This window comes from Macaca mulatta, chromosome 11 (genome assembly GCF_049350105.2).
Source record: "Macaca mulatta isolate MMU2019108-1 chromosome 11, T2T-MMU8v2.0, whole genome shotgun sequence".
Classification (NCBI taxonomy): domain Eukaryota; kingdom Metazoa; phylum Chordata; class Mammalia; order Primates; family Cercopithecidae; genus Macaca; species Macaca mulatta.
The window spans coordinates 6,498,219-6,519,301 of NC_133416.1; the positions used below are offsets into that span (position 1 = coordinate 6,498,219).

At 46.2% G+C, this 21,083-nt stretch overlaps 1 protein-coding gene and 1 pseudogene across 5 annotated transcripts in view; one reads left to right on the forward strand and one right to left on the reverse strand.

Moving 5' to 3' along the window:
• Positions 1 to 21,083, reverse strand: part of ANO2 (anoctamin 2) — a 393,019-nt gene that overhangs the window by 17,870 nt on the left and 354,066 nt on the right. For all 5 annotated transcript variants that reach the window (XM_077953328.1, XM_077953330.1, XM_028829182.2 and 2 more), the window contains 3 exons: positions 9,157 to 9,309; positions 8,747 to 8,799; positions 6,633 to 6,814 (listed from right to left, as the gene is read on the reverse strand). In XM_077953328.1, coding sequence (XP_077809454.1) covers positions 6,633 to 6,814; positions 8,747 to 8,799; positions 9,157 to 9,309 — 388 coding nt within the window. The remainder of the gene's footprint in view (positions 1 to 6,632; positions 6,815 to 8,746; positions 8,800 to 9,156; positions 9,310 to 21,083) is intronic.
• On the forward strand, positions 14,592 to 14,879 carry LOC114671018 (dynein light chain roadblock-type 1 pseudogene; annotated as a pseudogene).

The window sequence follows — 21,083 nt, forward strand, 5'->3', positions numbered from 1 at the left end:
CTGTTCCCATGGCTTGGGGAGCTCGGGTCTCCCAAAGTCCCACTGAGTTCCCCAGCATTGGGTAAGCCCCTACATCTGGGCAGCCTCCTGCAGCTGCCAGCCGTGGCCCCCAAAGAGATGCAGAGTTTAATCCCCGGCATATTATTTTAGGGACATTCCTGGATCTCACCCTCACCCCTCCAGTCCTCCTTCATTTTCCTTGAGGCTTAACATAAAGTTTGAGAGTTCCCCTGAGTTTTCTAATAGGGAGAGACTTCCAATAATGAGACAGCTAGCCTGTCTAAAAAAAAACCTAGTCTGCATCTGGATCAGCTATGCCACTTACTACCTAGAAGAGCCCGAGGAAGTCATTCCACATTTCCGAACCTAGGTCCCGGATCTACAGAGTGCAGCTCCCAAAATGTGTATCCCAGTGCTGAGCATACAGGAGCTGTCTCAATCTCAGCCAGGAGTGAATGAATAGATGTGCGTGCGTGCGTGTCTGTGTGTGCATATACCTTGCGTGTTAAAGGAAGACGCTGTGAGAATTAAATAAGACAATCTATGTGAATATGATTTCTGGAGCTTCTGCAGAAAATGAACACAAGTTTCTTCTGGGAGAGAACAGCTGGGATGGGAGCTGAGAAGTGACCCTTTTCTTCTCATATACATACATAATACGTGTCTACGGAATTACTTTTATAATTAAAAAGTTCAAAATGGTAAAAGATGAACGTAATTAATGGCAATGCACAGTTGATTCAAGTACATTTTTATATTAAGCTTTCCTGAGCAAAATTATAGTGTTAATTTCGACAGACTCATATATGAAACTGACACAGAAATCAACTTAATAGTTTAGCTTTAAAATTATGTTAACATTTTATCTAGATTGTTCTAACTTTGTGAAAAATCACATTGATTGAATTGAATTTGTACATGACTTAAATAAGATTTCCATTAACTCAAAATATCTTTCATTGTAAAATGAAAACAATACCTTAAAAGTTCTACAAGTTAATACTATGTTAATGCATAGAAAAATGCCTAGAAAACATTCACCCATAAGTATAACCCTATTACTGTCGGAAGGATGCCTGGGTTGGGCAGGGGTTAGGGTGGAGGCAGAACAGAGGTGGAGTGGTTGCCTGTAATGTTTAGAATTTTTGTAGAACTAGATTAATAAATGACATGTCATTAAACCTGAAGTTTTTCGAAAAGAATCTTTGAAGATTTTTTTATTCCAAAGCCCCCATTTTTACAGATGAAAAAACTGAGGTACAGAGAGGAGAGAGACTCAGGGCTCAGATGTCCTCATCCTGTCCTCACTTGCAGGGTGACTCGTGACAGTGACATCTGCCACAACTCATCACAACACAAAGTCACTGTGGGCAGGGATGGTGCTGAAGTCAACGATCAGTAACAGCTTTTTAATGAGCTTTTGTGATGTAATAAATCAGCTAGTAAATGCATTTCTCAACTCCAAATAGTGGCGCGTAAAAAACATTTTAATAGCCCCGGTGGAAATTAATGTCATATTAATGCTGAACACAACTACATACAATATTTTCATACCATCTGAGCTACTTAAAACTGCCTTCTGGAACTGGCCCTTAACAAAGGAAAACAGTACAGGCAATTAGGAACTAATGAGTAGCATGTCAATCCAGTGGTTAATAAGAATCAGGAAAGACGACACCCAGAAAAGCTAACAGCCTCTGGTTTCAGTGGGGAGCAGAGGGGAGGCAGCCATGGGCTGGAAGGGAGCACCCTCTTCAAAGGCTTTTCTCAGGATATGAGGTATGCAAGCCCTTAGGACCTGCAGGAAAACCTGGCAAGAGCCATCCACAGAAGCTGCTGCTGGAAGCTCAACAAACACCTCCAAGCAGACCCGCTGGGTGGACCATGCCCGGGTAGGCTCTTCAAGCTCTGAGACAAGATCTCTCTGCCCTGTTCCAGCTGAGCTGGGAAGTCAAGCCCACATTCGTCCTCCAGGATGTGGCGGCCCCTCGACCCTGTCAAATGGTTGCTAATCGTGCCTGCAGATTGATGTCACGGGACTGTTTACGGAGCAGCCCTGCCAGAGCAGTCAGATGACTGAGGCAAGCATTGCTCCAAAATGCTGGGAATGCATCTCAAACGGGCAGCCGGAGACTTGTCCTAACTTTTATTGCTATTTTTAAGATACCTCTATCCCTGGTGAGGCTGGGTTGGAGCCGCAGACCTCAGTTTTATTTGACCACATTTATCTCCAGAGGTCACTGAAAGCTAAGAATAAGAAGGGTCAACAAGTTCCCAACGTTATTTGCCAGAAAATCATGGCAAACCTCGTTTCCCACCACGGAAGCAGTTTTAACTGGCTCTAGGACTAGCTGAAGAGTTATCTCTGTTTCTCAAAATATTCCTCTATCACAGTCCCTTCTCCTCCTCCTCCCCTCTCTCTTTCTTTCTCTCTCTGTCTTCCATGTACATATAAATGTATATGGAATTATCTCAAGCATCTCAATTCCTGACTCAGAAAGACATCATAGAGGTTATGCCTCTGCTTTCTAAATCTCCAGAGAATTGAGTGACCCAGACAAGTTCACACAGCAGGCAGTGGACGGGACTCACATGAGGCAGAGATTTCCATCAACAACCCTTATCAATCTAGGAAACGTAGTCCCCAGAGCACGCCTATTTGACATATTACGTCTAGATCACCTGCTGACCCTATTTTCTGAACATCTACCTACATTTCACAGTAGGGCATCTCTTTATGTTAAACGGAACCCTCAGTGTAACCCCATAGCCTTCACACTGTAGGCACAGACATAACACCAATAAAAAGCCTGATCTCATCACTGCCCTCTGAAACACCTGCAGTGGTACCCTGTGACCCTACGAGAGGCTCCACGCACCTCAACAGGACCAGCATCCTCTCCTTAACATGGAGTTTGTTTTTTCTTTCAGCCTCCTCTCTCATAGCTTACCCCTCTCACCTGAGCCTATCTCCCTGGAATACAGTATTCTCTCGGAACCTCCGTCACCACCTGACACAGCCCTTGCTGCCCCGTGGCCCACCACCCTCCCCACCCTGCTTACCAGCCAGGCTGATGTGGCCACATGAGTGGGGAGTTTCCATGTGATCATCTCCATGGCCATTCTTCAGGTTTCATCTCCCTTGAAACATCCCCTCAACACTTAAGTCTGGGCTAGGTGCAGGGCCTCCCTCCTCAGGGATCCCTTAGCTCTCTGTTGTTATCCTATTGTCAATCATTAAAGCTCTATTTTAATTTTAATTCCTTGTTTGCTTACTTGCCTGCTCCATCTAGAGTTCTCGAGGGAGGCACTAGGTCTTGCTCCCTATTACATAACCAAGGCCAAGCCTTTAGTAGCGTCTCAAAAGTATTTGCCTAATGAATCTGTAATCCTCACTGGTACTGAGAGAGGGGAAGCAAAAATGACGGATGCTTCAAAGTCACTTCAGCTTGATCTTGCGATGATTTGTTTTCTGCAAATAAATTTTCTTGGCAGAAATACAGAATGAAAGTGCACTTGCTATGCATGTGCCCACTGATAATTCTGCCACTCAGTGTCAGACTTTTTTCTAAAACAGGCCACAACCAAGTCATGATCTTATCTACTTGCATGGGAATAATGGGGAGATGATTATCAGAGCCTCACAGCTGGCTGGAAAAATCCAGCGACTCGGAAGGCAGATACAAGAAAGCTCAATCTGATCCACACATAATCACAACACCTGGTGTCCTGGACATTGGTTGTTTTGGCTGAATAGCACCCATTTTCCTTATTTCTCACCTGGCAATCATATGGAACTCAAAAACACAGTCAACATTGACTGCAGTGGAACTGGGAGGTGGGCAGAGACTGGATTTGGGCAGACTGGATTGAATAAAAACCTGCCTGAGATTAGACCTACCCTCAACTTTCCATAGGGACCATTTAAAATCCCTATTGGCCGGGCGCGGTGGCTCAAGCCTGTAATCCCAGCACTTTGGGAGGCCGAGGCGGGCGGATCACGAGGTCAGGAGATCGAGACCATCCTGGCTAACCCAGTGAAACCCCGTCTCTACTAAAAAATACAAAAAAAAAAAAAACTAGCCAGGTGAGGTGGCGGGCGCCTGTAGTCCCAGCTGCTCGGGAGGCTGAGGCAAGAGAATGGCGTGAACCCGGGAGGCGGAGCTTGCAGTGAGCTGAGATCCGGCCACTGCACTCCAGCCTGGGCGACAGAGCGAGACTCCGTCTCAAAAAAAAAAAAAATCCCTATTAATTTAAGCCAGATATATCTGAAAAGCATACTCACAGGTGTTAGTGGAAAATCTGATGGTCAAGGGCAAGATCAGAGACCCTTGTGCTCCGTGAGGACAAGTGCTTCCAGAGCAACTAAAGACACAGATGATGTGAGCCTGGCTTTTGCACACAAGTCACACTGGTGCTGCCTCTCACTGGAGATGGAGGTGGAGACCTGCGCTCTTAGATGTGAGTTTTAGACCCTGCCTAGAGAAGACCTAGATGCTACTGGAAAGGCCTTGAGCTGTTCCTGACCCACTGCACTGTGGAACTATGTCGTTGGGGTCTGCAGACCCAAGTCCAGCACCATGGACAGACAGTCTAGCGTGCGAACCATGCAGAGGGTCCCCCAGGCAGCGCATGGCCTGGCAGCAAATCTGCCTGCAATGTGATTTTAGTATAAGAGTCAGACTCTTTATAGGCCCAGATGTGAAAAATCCTGAAACATCTAGGCTAACATAAATGGACACTTATGAGTAAATTTCTTCATCCACTTTTGGGTCTGGTTCCTCTTTTTTTATCTTTTCTTGGTTGACTAGAGTGAAACCCTGAAGTTTTTGTTCCTGGAACCAGAACACCCTTCTATTTAAACCACAGATTAGTACAGTTGGTTAACTCAGTCACCCAGGTTGGGAAAACCAATTGGTGTTCTCTCGTTCATGGTCTCAGACCGCAAATCTGAACCTAAGAGGCTGTTTTACAAAAGGCTGGCCTTGGGCACCAGGGTCCCAGGTGGGAAAGCATGGCAGACATGCCCAGGGTCATCACCGCTGCAAACACAGCTGAAAACACTGCTTTCATATTTCATCAAATATTGTTGAGGATGGTCTAAGAAAGCCCTATATTGGTCCCACAGTACCTTCTCCTTTGTTATTGGTGTAATTAATTATTCTGATTTATATATATGAGGTAGGATCTTGCATCAAGTGCTTTATTGGGACCATCTTTTAACCAGGGTACAAACAGGTTGAATAAATTATTCCCCTGTGCTCGTCTTCTCTGTATTTGCCCTTTTGGGTAAGTAATGGAGAGTTTTCCATTTTGGGGCTTCGGTGACCCCTGTGGTGATGGCCTTCAATCCGGACTCTAAGCTGGACGTCTCCAGAAGCCCAGCTTAGTGTGTCAAGGAGTTGGGTGAAAATGGCCCCTTGGATTTCTTAACATCGTTTTAAATGTAACATGATTGAAATCAAATTCATCATATGTAGCATAAAAGTAGACTCTCTCAGCATCTTCCCTCTCCCTACCAATGTGACCACTTCCCAGTCCTCTGACTTCAGTCCAAACTGGAGATAATGCTAGCTCAGCCACTCTCCTATGTCTACTGTCACCAACTCTGCAATATTTCATGTGAAATAGCTCATCTTCTCCCCTCATCGTAATTCCTCCCACCACCCTCATCTGTGCCCAGCACGGTTCATGTCCAAATGATGCAGCAGCCCAGCTGCCCTCCCTGGGTCCTACCAACTCTAGCCCATTGTCCTCACTGAGACCAGATCAATTTCCCTAAACCTTCCCTTTATCCTATAATTCCACAACACTAAAAAAGTCCAGTGCCTTCCTATTGTATCACATTATAATGATGATGTCCCCACCTAGAATGCTTTTCTTTTCTGTCTTACAGCTCCTAGCAGCCCCTCCAGGGGGCCCACCCTTTACATTCTAGTCCCTCAAGTAATCTCCCTCTCCTCTGAGCACCCACAATGCTCATGGTCCATACATAAGCTCAGCAAATAACCTACTATTTCCTATCTGTTCTGCTTATTTTCTTCTCAACCAGACCATAGCCCCCCTGATGGTGAGGACAAGGCTCTTTGTCTGCTCCATGTGTCTAGAAAAAGGCAGTCCATAAATATTTTTTGAGTCATCAAAATTGATTTATAACAACTGATTTATAACAATTGCAGAGAGAGAGCAGGAGACAGAGGGAAAGGAGAATGATGTACGGTTGTGTGTTGCTTAACGATGGGGATATGTTCTGAGACACGCATCTTTAGGTGACTTCGCAAACATCACAGAACGTGCTTATACAAATCTAGATGCTATGTAGCCTACAACACACCTAGGGTATAAGGGATAGCCTATTGCTCCCAGGCTACAAACTTGCACAGCATGTTACTGTACCGAATACTGTAGGCAGTCATACAGTGGTAAGTATTTGTGTACCTAAATCTATCTAAATACAAAAGATGTATGGTAAAACTGTGGTATTATAACCTTAGGGGACAATCGCCATATATGTGGTCTGTTGTCTAAAACATCGTCAGGTTGTGCAGGGTTGTAATTCTAGGTCATCCCCATAACTATCTAGATCTGTTGCCTCTGGTCCTCTGTTGCCCTCCTCCTGAAGATTACTTTACCTGCAGAACTGAACCTCCTGGTCAAACTGTGAGTTTTCTGGCTGCGTCCCCTCCTTCAGCTGGCTGACGTTGAAAAAGGAGAGGGTGTGGTTGACAAAGCCGTGCAGAGTCCCATTGTGACTGTAGGAGTACTGGTACACCAGGCGGGGGATAAAGTCGGAGGTGATCGCAATGACAAAAGCCTGAGGGACAGAACCATAAGCACTGAGTAGCCAGGATTGATGCTAAAAAGGACTGTCCACTCTTAGACTGTCCATCTGAAGGAGCTGCTCTGACACAGAAGCTCATACAGCATGCGCAGGTCCCTGAGCTCATGCAGCTGAGTCACCTGCCTTTTCCATCTTTGATGTGTACAAGTATAATAAGTCCACCAGACAGTGGCTGCCAAAAGAGCACAAGTCAACCACTGCAGCAAAGGATGCTAAGTCAGTTTGGACCATTTGGTGCTGGAAGGATTGAAACCACCTCTGAGATATCTAACATTGCTGTTGAGCAAGCCCAAACAGAGTGAACGCTTTCCTGAGAAAATTACCTATAGTGATGAGGGTACTACATAAGTGTAATGGGCAAGGAAATGGAATGCCCATGTACTTCTGCCCCTGAGTGGTACCAGAAATCCAGAAATACCAAGAATATGATTCCACAGTTTGCTTCATTTGATCATTATCTCTCAACACTTTTTTAGCAAGTCATGTAATAGAAGTTATTCTTGTATCCATTTTACTTAAGAAAACGGAGACACAGCGGAGAAAGAAACAGGTCCTGCTAGATGGAGCCACACACACCCAACATAGTGTCTGGCATATCTAAGCGCTCTATAAATGTCCATGGAGCAAACCAAACGACAAATGAATGATTGCATATTTGAACACAGAGGTACCTTCTGCAAAGAAAGTCTTCAATCTTTCTGGCAGGTGTTTATATTGCATCCTGCACCAACAATTAAAGCCCTTTACCAAAATGTAGTTCAGATATTGTTTTCTAAATGTGTATGTGAATATGAATGGCCAGAACCATATTTGAGAAGGAATAACATCGTAATCACAGCTACAACTTACTGGGCCCTCGTTATATGTCCTTTCATCATGCCATTTAATGTCCCAAATGATCTTATTTGGTGGGTACTATTATTATCTCCTGTTTGACAGATAAGTAAACAAGGCTTAAAGAGGCCAGGGAAGTAAGACTGCATGTCATTTCGTACTGTAGATGCAAAGTGATTAACACTCGGGGCCTCTGTTCTAGCAGACACAACTTCAAAGTAGCAGACTGATCTGTTTTCCCAACTGCACCTTATTTCTAAGCCTCGAGATGTGCACTTCCTACATCACAACATTCAAAATGCAGTGGGCTGATTTTTTTCTGCCTCACCTCACACCTTCCAGCCATTTTATGTGATCTTAGTAGGAAATCAGGTCAAATCACTGTTCGCCTCCCCAGGGAAAAGGGCTGTGGCTTTCTTGGTGTGCACTGAGCTGGCTGATACATTCCTGGGAGGTGGGACAGGAGGCCCTTCCTGGCCACTGTCCATATAAGAACACAGCAGAAGAGGAGCTGGCTGGGGCCCAGCAGGATTTCCTCTGCAGTGTAGACACGTCTGGCAAGAGAGTTAAGGAAGTCACCACAGGTGGGAGCCTTCTTCTTCTATGTCCTATCTTAACCTACGCAGTGCCAGAGTCCTTGGAGATAATTAAGACTTTGCACTGACAACCTGGAGGAACTGTAATTAGGGACTGCAGCCTGGGCAATGCTCCATGCATTGTTTAACTCAGGAGTAGAATAAGAAAGGAAAGAGATGAACAGATATGTGGAATTCTTTCCTCCTCATTCTTGGCTCTGAGGAGAGATCTGATTTTGACTGTCAGGGCCAAGGTATGCATTCTGATGGATAATTACCTTTCTCCTTGTGAAATTAAAAATAAACCTACACAGCCTTAGCGACAGCACGATGAGTTACAAGGCATTTGTGAGCTGTTAACCAGAGTGCTGTCACCAATAAAGCTCCAAATGGAAAAGGCTGGGGAGGTGCAAGGGCTGGCTTCCCACTTTGAAGACCTCAGCTTCTCTGGAAGCCCTTCCCACAGAGCGAGTGCGTCATGAATGTAAGTACTCACATTGCTGATAACAGAGAACTTGCCAATTCCAGAGAGAATGTCAAACCAGATTCCTACAAGACAGAAAAGACAGCGTCTGGCTCACTCCCGCCCTCGGCCCAGTGATGACAAGGCTGAAGCTCCGGGTGATGTTTCGCAGGTGAACTACCGAGCAGCTTTGCTGGGCCCCCCAGAATGGGCTTGTCTGGAAAGGCTTAGGTAGCCCCCCTGTCTGGAAGCTCAGATCACAAGTGGGGGTGGATAATGTGGTCTCAGAAGGCGTCCCTGCACCTCACGATACGAGGATGAGGGACCCAAAGGGAAGAGGGGCTTTCGCAGCCCTCTTGATTCCTGGTGTGGTGTGACTGTGTCCACAGGGAACAGAATGACAGAAGGATGGGCCTGGTGGGACCTCTAAGGAGGGCACATACCGATATCTTTGGTTCTTACAGCATCCGGCCGTCTCAGCTCCGTGACAAACTTCTTGGCGTCCAGCCGCACTTCAATGACATTGTTGAGGAGGGCGAACACAGGTGCCAGGGGAAAGGAGGCCACAAAGAGGGTGACGAAACCAAACTGGATGACTGCCAGAGAGAACAGCATGAGGGCTTCAGCAGGGACAAGCAGGACTCAGGTCCCTTCTGGCTCGCAGCTACGGCCCCTTGTCCTTTCTTCCTTGGGTCTCTTTCCCATATGGGGTGATTTTTAGCCTCCCTTTTCCTCCTGTGCCACATACACGGTATTTCTTTCTAAGTACCTGCAGGCCTGTGGGTCAATGCCATCACTTGGGAGCAAAGCTCTGGATTAGGCATGGTGGGGAGATATGAGAAAAAAAAAATGTCTTAATTCCTCCCTTCACCCTTTACCGCCAGTCACTAATCCTACTGATCTAACTCAGGGGTTGGTAAACTTTTTTAGTAAAAGGCCAGATAGTAATAAACATTTTTGGATTTGCAGGCCATATGGTTTTGTTACAATGACTCAACTCTGCCATTATACAGTAAAAGCAGCTATAGACAGCACATCAACAAGTGGGCTTGGCTGAGTTCCAATAAAACTTGATTTACAAAAGCAATATATAAAGTGGCTAGATTTGGCCTACAGGTCACAGTTTGCCTACCCTTGATATAGCTTTAAAAACCACCTCCCAAATTTGGACTCCTCTTTCCATGTCTACAGTCACTGCCTTTGTTTATTCACCGGCCGGGCGCGGTGGCTCACGCCTGTAATCCCAGCACTTTGGGAGGCCGAGGCAGGCGGATCACGAGGTCAGGAGATCGAGACCATCCTGGCTAACACTGTGAAACCCCATCTCTACTAAAAAATTCAAAACAAAATTAGTCAGGCGTGGTGGCGGGTGCCTGTAGTCCCAGCTACTCGGGAGGCTGAGGCAGGAGAATGGTGTGAACCTGGGAGGCGGAGCTTGCAGTGAGCTGAGATCGCACCACTGCACTCCAGCCTGGGTGACAGAGCGAGACTCCATCTCAAAAAAAAAAAAAAAAAAAAAAAAAAGTTTATTCATCCATCATGCATTTATGGAGAGCTCACTAAATGTCAGGCCCCGTACCAAGTATTTAAGGAGGCAAAGGTCTGGTCTTGCCTGCAAGAAACTGGGTTTGAAAGGGGAGAGTTAAATGTAGGCAAACACATGCAACAAGGTTTTATGTGTTCCAAGAAAGAATAAAGAATGTACTAGTGATAGAGAAGACCCAAATGGAGGGGAACACACATCTGTTCAGGGCAGGGACTGAAGGGGGTCTCCATGCAGAGCCCCTGAGCACAGTCTGGAAAGATGGGCATGTAGTTTTCATGAGGATCAAGTCAGAGACCTTCTAAGCTGCGGAAGCAAAAGCGTGGTGTGACAACCCATGCCCATCAGACAGCCGGAAACAGTCCAGCCCTACCTGGACCATTGCAACAGCCTCCTGATGGGGTTTCTTGTCACCAGTCTCCCAGAATGCTAGAGTCTATCCAGCACACAGCCCCTGTCATCTGATTCTGTTATCTACCTGCTTATAAAAATTCCTGTTGGCTCCACTCTGTTCACTGAATATAATCCAAATTCCCTAGCACTGCATACAGGCGCTTTATAATCTGCCTCCAAGCTGCCTCCTTAGCTTCATCTCCCAGCATCTCCCCAGCAACGACCATGGTCCTGCCTTCTCACCCTCCTAACTGTCCCCTGCCACATGAGTTCCTTCCACTCATTTGTGCACAAGCATCCACTCTCCGGCTGGCAAGCTTCTGTGCATCCCTGAGATCACTCAGATGCCACCTCCTTGGTGAAGCCCAATCCTTCCTCCTCTGGTCCCCACCGCCCCGTGTTCAGGCCTCTGGTGCAGCCTTCACTGCATGCTTCTGTGATTGACTTGCTCATATATCTTTATTTCCCAGTGAGAAGGTAAGACCTCCATCCCCTCTAGGGGTTCAGTACATATTTGCTGATGGAAACACAACCCAGAGTCCAGGAAAGTTACAATGTTCTAGGACTCCCCTACATACTAAGGGCAAATTATTAAACTTTTCTGTGCTTCAGGTACTTCAACTATAAATTGAAGATAATAGTAATAACCACCCAGTAGGGTTTCCAGACGGGTAAATTATATACAAAATATGTACAATGTACATACAATGTACAATATGTACAATGTCAGATACATAATAACTGTTGAATAAATGGTATCTATTATGTGTAATTTTATTCTTATTGGAATAAATATCATGTACAGATGACTGCAATGTACTTATATGCTAAACAGACACAAACTTAAGGATTAAGCACTGAATGAGAGAGACTCAACTTCTAGACCTGGATATGCTTCTAACTAGAGGTATGACTTTGGCCAAGCCTGTTTGTTTCAATGGGCATCCGCAACCTCATTGATAAATTGAAGGGACCAGTTTATATTGCCTCCAAGTCTGATTTGCTGTGATGCTATGGTTCACATTGTCTTAGACAAGCTTCACGAGTCTAGAATATTCAAATAAAGCATGACAAAACATGACACGAATGGGAAAAAAGTTCCATTTCTACAGAGGCATAAGAGCAACCACAACAGAAGTTCCAGGAAAGGGAACAGGCAAGGAACTTTCTCCAGCCCAACTGCTTTTGGTTTGGCTGTTTGCTCAGCCCACAGCTGTGGGTCACTGCTCTGGCTGATTCAACCCTGTCCACTGCCATTGTCCTTGGTGCCCAGTAGGTTCCAGCAGGCCTTAGGAGGCTGGCAGGTGCTGATTGACAGCAAGACGCCTGCATCGAAAGACACATATTTGTCCAGGTTGGGACCTTAGAGTGATCACCTGACTAGCTGGCTGGCCAACAAGGATTGGAGGGTGGTGGAGAAATCCCCCAAAACAAGCTCTGGGAGCCCGTTCAAAATGCAGGCGCTCTCTCATCTTTTAAATAAGGCTTTGCTGAGGAATTCACGTTGGAGTCAGGAATGGGGATAAGGCCAGAGGGGGTGTGGGGATGAATGGAATTAACAAGAAAAGGAAAACAGATGTTAGACTAGCATTCTAAAACCTGTAAAATGCATGTCTGTGTTTAAGTGTATGGATGGATGTATATTTATGGAGTTATAAGTTGGTCTTCTTGATTCTAATGAGCTCAGTTCAGCAGGCATATGTTCTTATCATGAGTGACTTCCGCCAGCAGAACTGTGCAAACTCTCCAGAGCCTCCGCAAGGGTTTGGCAAGGAGACTGATGGGGAGGGAGAAGGGCAGTTTACTTCTGAGGGATTGCAAATGTACACAGCATGCCCTCACCACATTCGTGCACGTGGTACTCTGAAATCTAACTTCCTTCCAGGGTTATAGGGAAAATGGGACTCTCCACTTCCTCTTCTCTCTTCATATGAACTCCAGAGGCAGACATGAATGCTGTCTTCTACGGGTTCCCTGCTGGTTTGCTTCTTTACCTTCACAAACTCTCCACACATGGACTCTGTTGTCCCTCTTCTGTCAACACAAACATCTTCCAGTGCTGGCTCGATGCTCTCTAACAGCTCCTGTTCATTACCCCAGTCCCATAACAAAATGTCCCTCCTCCTTCCCCTCACCATTTAAGTCTCTATATTCAGCACTGGATGGCCTCAAGAGACTGGGCCCAGCAATGCTGGACCCGAAGTGACAAGATCCTCCTGTCCCCTCCTCTGGTGTTACTCCACGGTATCCTGGGCCAAGAATAGGCCCTCTCTGCAGACGTCCCATTGCTGCAGGTGCTGCTTGCTCAGACTGGGTAACCTGAGCATTGCCAGGATTCAACCCAAAGAGGCAGAAACAAATAGGAAGTTTTGTTCTATTTGGGGGAGAATAAAACATAAAACCATAACTCTCTAGCATGCAGATTCCAAATCCAAGATTTGCTCTTTTTAGTCAAAGGTCTAAAATGCTGAATCAGATGGAAGTCCTTCTGGGCTTACTTCAGAGGATACAATGATACCAGCTTTTGCCAACACCAAGATTTGTTTCTAAAAGCAGCAAGCCTCCATTAGGATAAGAGCAACACCGGAAATCCTCAGTGTGCTGCGTAATAGAAGCCACAGCTCGGCCTGACCAGTAACAGATTAAACCAGGCCAAGCCAATTAGGGAGAAAACTTTGAGCTGATTTTCAACCAAATCTTTACAACGCCTGCTGTAAAATGCTCCAGTAATGCTGAGCTCAAAGGCTGGAAACTCCTCCATGCAAACCCCATTCGTTTTCTCCTCTCACCCTTCAGCAGCCAAGGATCTTCTAGAATAACCATCAGCCCTACACTGCCTGATGCTGGAGACATTTCCTATATCAGTGATTTTCTGAGTTTAGGTTAAAATAACAAGGAGGAGTGGGTTAAACTAACCAGAACAACATTCAGCAAGGAGGTTTCAGGACAATCTGTTTAGAGAACACAAACAGTATAGTAGATAAAATAGAATGGACTTGCCAGGATTGGTGGAGAAGATTTTGATGGAATACAATTCTGATTTTTCACTCATTTATTTAAAATTTTTCAGTGAACATATCCAGACCCATTTCCTCCCAACCCATATTCTGTGCTAAGGGCAAATATTTAGCAAGTATGTTGGAGATCAACTCCGCCTGCCTTCCAACCATTCCAAAATCATTTGTACTTCCCCAAACTCACCATGAATTCTACATTTCTGAGCCTTGGTACACGCCACCATTGTCTGTAATTTTCCTTCTTTCCTTGTCTGCTGAGTGGGATGCTATTCATCTCTCAGGCTCAACTCAAACTTCACCTTCTGTATGAAGACTCCTCTCCACCTCCATTTCCCACCAGCACACCCAGGTGGAACTGGGTGCCTTGGGCATCTCTCATCCTTACTCCCATAATGCCTTGCACGTGCCTCTCTGTTTATTTGACCTGCTCCCTAGATGGAAAGCTCCTTGAGACCAGGTGTCTTGTTTGATTCTTTTCCAAGTCCTCACTCACCATCTTTTGTGGTGCCTCTTACATAGCAGATGCTCAAAGAGTATCTGTTTCATAAATCTGACCTTATTTTCACCAGTTGTGAAATACACACACACACACGGCCAAAAATGAAAGTGTGTGAACTGAAAGCATTGCACTTGATGATGGTGAAAAGAAAGGTAGACCTGAAGTATTAACACCTCTACATCGCAATTCTCATTGCTGCAATCTGCACGGAAGACTTTGAAGAAAGTTGTAGTAAAAACAGTTGGTTGGGAGAGTCCAATTCTAATGAAAATGATTATAGTTTTTTTTCTTTTTAAAAAAAAAAAAAACGCTTTCTATTGTTTAATAAAAGCAACACAGTCTACTTAAAGAAGATGAATACTGGGGGCTTAAGAATTCTCCTTTTTGAGTGTTGGCAATGCAGGACTACCGGATCGGTCGTAAATATCAGAGGCGGAGGAGACACTGAAGTGACTTCAAAGCCAGAGGGGAGTACAGAGAATCGTCGTGGTGAACAGAGACGGCGTTCTCATCAAGAGCACCACGGTCAACCTCACCACCACACAGTGTGCCAGCCTCATGCACAGCTTCATCCTGAAGGCACGGAGCACCGGGCGTGAAACTGACCCCCAGAACGATCTCAACTTCCTTTGAATTTGCTCCAAGAAAAATGAAATTACGGTTGCACCAGACAACCACTATTTCCTGATTGTGATTCAGAATCCAAATGAATAAGCCACTCTCTTGGCTCCCTGTGTCATTCCTCAGTTTAATTGCCCCCCCCCAAGAATATTAATGTCGATCATGTCAACACACTGGCACGTGGCAGTTGCCTTAGAGCCCACTTGAACCAATCCCGTGACCATGCGTGGGCTGGCGGCTCTGCCTACCCCACGAAAGGAACCCTTGTGCTGCGCCAACCTTCTCCAGAGCTCTGGGAGGGCCCTTTCTCCTCACTGCCAGGTTTTGGAACAAGAGCTTGCGAGAAACTCACACCCAGCTTCCTTCTAACATTTAGTTCACTTTGTTGCCCTTGGAGAAGGATGTTTTTCTTTAATTAAAAATAACCGAAATGCTTAAAAAAAAAAAAAAAAAAGATTGTGAGCCATTAATGAGCAATGCAAGGGAATCAGGGAAGGACACACTGGTATGAGTTTGTCTTCTCACTCAGGAGGCAGTAAGTGAAAGATGCCGCTAGAAACAGCCCATTAATATATACTCATGTAAGAGCACAGCAGGGGAAGGTCATCACTGCTTATTTCATCAGTCCGTATTTTCAGGCTGTGCCCGGGAATCCCCTTTTCCCAAGAGCAAGGGAAGTCAACTCTGCTTTGGGCTGACAACATCTGGCATAAAAAGAATTGCAAGTGTCGACTGAACACACAAATAGGAAAAGACAGTGAGAAGAAAAGGCATGAGCTATTATAGATCCTCAGCATGGGCCTCCATCGCTTAGAAAAATGGTGAAGCCTTGTAGAAACATAAGACAATTCTCAATGTCCATCACTCACCATCCACTCACTCATGCATTCATTCAGCAAGCATTTATTGAGCACGTTCCATATACTGGAGACCATGTGCACTGCTAAAACACAAGGATGAACAGATTACTGTGGCATCCTTCCAAGGGCTCAGAGTATGCTGTGGGGAAGATGGACATGGAAACAATCCTTGACAGCCTCACGTGGCGAGAGCAAAATGCCAGCATTAACAGTGCTGTAGAACGCTGGGCAGAAGTAATCGACTCTCACCAGCAGACCCATGGAGGCTTTGCACCACTCGTCACTGGGTTCCACGTGAAGAACAGGTAGAAGGAGTACATGAAGATTTGCTATATGGTTGATAGTTAAGATCATTCCTGTAAATTCACTGATCCAAATTCACAAAAAAATACTTAGGAAATAAAGACAATACGTGGAATTCCCTTTCAGTCCCGCATGGAGTCACCTGGGGGTTTACACAATGGATCAGGACTGATTCAGAAAGCCTGGGAAGTCATAACAGGAAGGGACAGGCTTGAAGTCACAGCTTAGGTATTAAGAGTTTACCGCATGCAAGGCAATGCAATGCTGGGACAGACCAGCAAGGCACGTCTGGCTCCAAGTTTTCTTCATTTCTTTCTGTTTAAAGGAGACTCAGTCCCTGCTTTTTCTCCAGCCCCACATCAAAGCTAGGGAGACTTAAGTTGGCAAGATCCACTGATTCACTTCCTGGAGGACAGACTGGTGAACTTCCAGTAAATATTTACTGAAAGAACAAATGAATGGTCTGGCTTTCTCACTCTTGTTTACATTATCCACCTGCAAGACGGGAGTGTGAAGGACAATTATTCATTCATCCTTCCTCCCGTCCCTCCATCCTCTCATTTGGACTGTGGTAATGTAGTGTGTGAGTTCGAAGGGCCATGAAACCAGTCATGACTGGAAAGAAGTTCCCCAGCAACACATCATTACTGAGGACCTTGTTTTGCTTTATTCTTTTTCCTCTACCTCTTCCCAAAAGGTCTGTGCAAAAGTGAACAAAATGAAAATAAAATTAGGCTTATAGGGTTTTAGAAAAAGGAAATAAGGAGCACAGAAAAGAGGACAAAACAAGTAAGCAAACTCGGGGAACCACAATGCTGCTATGTTTGAGCAGTAATGTTTACTCCGAGCTTCCTGGTTGTTACAGCAAGAAGAGAAGTGGGGCAGCAGTACAGTTCTTCATAAGTTTTAAACTGAAAGACTGCCTTCCCTGCATTCCTTCCTCCCTCCTCAAGCACTGACTAGGCATCTTCTGCATCCCAGAAGCCTTCTGTGGTACGCTGAGGGCTGTGGTATCCAGATACACTTCTGCCTTTTTTCTTAAGTATGCATGGGGAGGGAGTCTAGTGCAGATAACACCAAGCAATGTATGCCTCAGCAGCGAAAGGAGAGAAACGACCTGGGATTCAATCTACTTCCCAGAAATGCTAGAAGCGGCTCCTGGATGCTGCCTCAATTGTGTTTAAACAGCATTTGGAGAAGATGGCAGGAGCCTCATTATCCAGTGGAATGACTCAGTGTGTGTAAACAGGATGGCCCAGGGAAAGGAATTTCCTGGTTCTTTGAGCGATTGGCTTGTAGCACACACACACTTGGAGTTGTTTGTGACAGAATATGTGGGCCTTCTGTGCTGACGGTTTCTCAGGTATTCTAGAAAATCTGATCACTTAAATCCAGCCTCTGTCGGAAATTTGGAAATTACCCATTGTAGTCTTTGCCATCCATGACCAAAGAATATCAGAGTTGAAAAGAAAGTGGTGTCACCTAAGTTGTCCCTCCATCTGAAGCTCCGGCTGTTCTGCTCCTTTAATAAGTGGCCACTTTCACCTGATCATTGTTAGACAGGGAACTCAGTACCAGAGCCCGTCATTTTCATTGTTTTTCATTCCCTGTCTCCGTTTTAAGTCACCGGGACTTTGGGGTACTTGCTATAAAGCATTATCATAGCAGTAGTTGTCTAACATCTGGGGTAGTTTTCCTGAACTATCCAGATAATTGTATAAGTTCATCAATTTATGCTGTTACGGGAGACCTGCCCTAAGGAGGACAGCACTCCCTAATTACTAGCACTTCAAAATAAGGAGACTTCGCACTGCAAGAGGTGGAGTAGGTTGTCCCAATTAAATCAATACCACAAGGATGTCTGGAGAGTTTTCATGAAAGGTCATGTCTGCAGAGTCCGACTGACAGCCCGTCCCCACCCCCACCCAGCCCAGAAGGTCCTCATTACAGGATCACTTCTTTCATTCCTGCTTCTTAGGAAAACATTCATAGAGCACTTACTGTACGCCAGGCCTTGTGAATCAATAAGACACACATCTCACCCTCAAGAAGCTTCCATCACAATGTAGGGAGTATCATGACCCTGGGCCATTGGTCTTCAGATGAGAACTGACAATCACATCATTTATTTATCTGAATGACATGGTGATAACACTTTACCAAGAGATTCTTCTGGGACTTGTCGCTGAACTCTTATGGGATTAAACTTGGGCCTATGTCTTTCTGCTCCGTAGGAAAAGTCAAATGGCTGCAAGTGTCCAGAGAACTTAAGCTTGCAGCTCTTAAAGCAAATGAAGAATTTCCTCTCACCAGGCCCTGAGGAAAACCCCACAACAGGGCTGTGAGAGGCCTGCGGCAAGGCAGTTTGGAAGCCCCATTTTGGGGCAGGGGACAGTGATGATTAACGCCGTGGCCAACTCCTGGGCCAGCTTTCTTTCCTCCCCTCTGAGATGGGGGAGTGGGAGATGATTCCTGAAGTCCTTCTTAGTAAGCCCTACAGGAAAAGGTTTGATATTGGAGATTCCCTCGAAAGCCCGCGCTGCTCCCCTCCCAGGTTTCTCCAGCTTAATCCCTCACTCTCAGGTTTCCCTTTGTCTGGAGCCAGCCCATCCCCACACCCACCGGCCCGAGGGGGCTCCCCACCCCCACGCCCCTCCTCAGGCTGATCCCAGCCTCCCTTCACCTCGCGGCCCCTCCCCCAAGCCTGCTGGGCCCCAGCCCAGGTTCCAGCTCAATTTAGGAAAATGTAAATATAATACATCTCCCCCTGCTGCCTCCCTCGGCTGATGACCTGCCCCACCATTCCTACTGACAGGTCTGGAGTGGGCTCAGCGCACTTCCTGTCTGCATGGGTGGTCCTGGGGATCTCAGGGAAAGAGGCTGACAGCTGAGAGCTGGGCTGGGGATCACCATGTCAAGCACACCAGAGGCGGTGGGCAGCTTTGGTTTCATTGCTCTCATTTTTGTTCAAAGTCCAAGACATGGGCCCTTCTGGAATTGGGGAGGTCTAGCCAGTTGGGAAGGAAGGAGGAAACCTCACTTCATTCCATCCTTCCACAGAAGCCCAAGTTCCTGTAGGTCTTGAAGACAGTCTCCCATGGAATGGTTTGGAAAGGGGCTGTAGCCTCAATTCCACTAGTGAGTCATCTGGGTGACCTTAGGCAACTCACATCACCCTGGGCCTCTTGGCTTCAAGGTGCATTGTTCAACTAGGATGTATGAACCATGATGTCACCACTGGAAGGCACCCTGAAGGTCAGCTGGTCTCGTGGTCTGAAACTTATTATTCCTGTCAAGACACTTAATGAAAAATGATGACCTGCGCTTCCAGTTGTGCATGCTGACACGTCCCTTCCTCAAAAAACATTTAGAAATCTAAGAAAGTGAGGGTGGCACTGACTCTGTTTTACCTTGTATGTCTAAAACATTGGCAGTGGTGCATTACTTGTGACACACTGCACAACTGGTTTTGACCACAGACCAGTGGGTTGCATCACTGCAGGGAAAAACTCATTCTCTGGTCTAATTCCCTCTAATTTCCAGGAAAAAAGGGAAGCCAGGGAGATGATACGACATCATGCCCAAGGCCACACTGCTGGATAGAAGCAGAGCTAGATTTGCACCTGACTCTCACCTGACACCCTGGGAACATGGGAAGGAGAGACGCTCACTCTGCCTACAGTGATCATCTACAGATAAAAGAGGCAGCGGATGTGAAGGGGCTTTTACTTCAAACACAAGGGTGCAGAGAAATCAGAAGTAATGATATGGTGACTACCGCCCAGTCTTAGTTATCCATGGAGATGGCAGAAACTACAGCCCCCAACGAGATTTTGACATCTGCTGTGGACTTCAGTCTTCTCTCCCACCACGCTAGTCCCCAGAGCTGCTATCTCTCAACTGCATGGATGGGTTCACATTACACCTTCTCTTATTTCCCTGGCTTACTCGCTAGAAACGAGTGCTTAATAGGCCTGGGATGGGGGAGGGGAGGAGGCAGAGGAAGGAAAGGGGTGGCAGGAGAGGGGGACAGGGAAGGAGGAGGAGGAGAAAGAGAAACAAGGATAACCACCTCTCTTGATAATCCACTCACTGGATTATCAGCCCATAAATAAATGAGAATTGACCGTGGCTCAGCATCACTAGAAAGTGAGATTCTGTTAGCCTAGATAAGAGAAAGCTGAAGACATAAATGATACACTCATGTATTCAGTGACCCCCTTTACAGGCTTACCCAATATGTTTTTAGTGCCCATGCCCCAGGGGGCAGTGCTGGGCAAGGCCCTGCCATTTGAAGAATCTGCCCTTGGGAAATTAATTACCAAAGGCATCTCTATTTTAGGAGACATTTTGTCTGAAATCCGGTGGGGCAGGGGGAAGGGGGAGGTGGCAAGGAGCAGGTGACATGAGAGCTGGCTTTGGATGCGTGCATGAGAAGGCGCAGGCAAGTCCAGGGCCGGGAGAGCACTCAGGACAGGCAGGGCAGGAAGAAGCTGTAGGGTGCAGAGGATTCACTTCCCTGGACCACAGGACATGGAGAAGGACCTAGGATTAAATACAGGGGAAGGATGCTCTGGGAGGGCCTCACTAGGAGCACGGGACCCCGATGGTTTTTGGACACTGGAGGGATATGACCAACACTACACCTTGGAAGGAATAAATGAGGCAGTGGCGAGACGGTGGTGGCTGCAAGTGGCTGTGTTGAGGATGTAGTTTAAAAAAAAAAAAAAGCACCAGGAAGGAGGCGGAGCTGACAGCGCAGATTCCTAAGACACCCTAGAGCAGGCCTGTCCAACCCCTGGCCCGTGGGCTGCATATGGCCCAGGACGGCTTTGAATGTGGCTCAACACAAATCCGTAAACTTTCTTAAAACATTACGAGATTTTTTTTTTGCATCGTTCTAGCTCATCAGCTATCATTAATGTTACTGTATCTTATGGGTGACCTAAGACAATTCTTCTTCTTCCAATGTGGCCCAGGGAAGTCGGAAGATTGGACACCCCCAGCTCTAGAGGGAAGATCGGCGGCACAGCAAGCCCACTGGATGGGAGGTGTGTGGAGACAGAACGGAGAATGAGCAGTGATGTTAGATTTCTCAGCCAGGGGCCTGGAGGATGGTGGGGCCATTAATGTG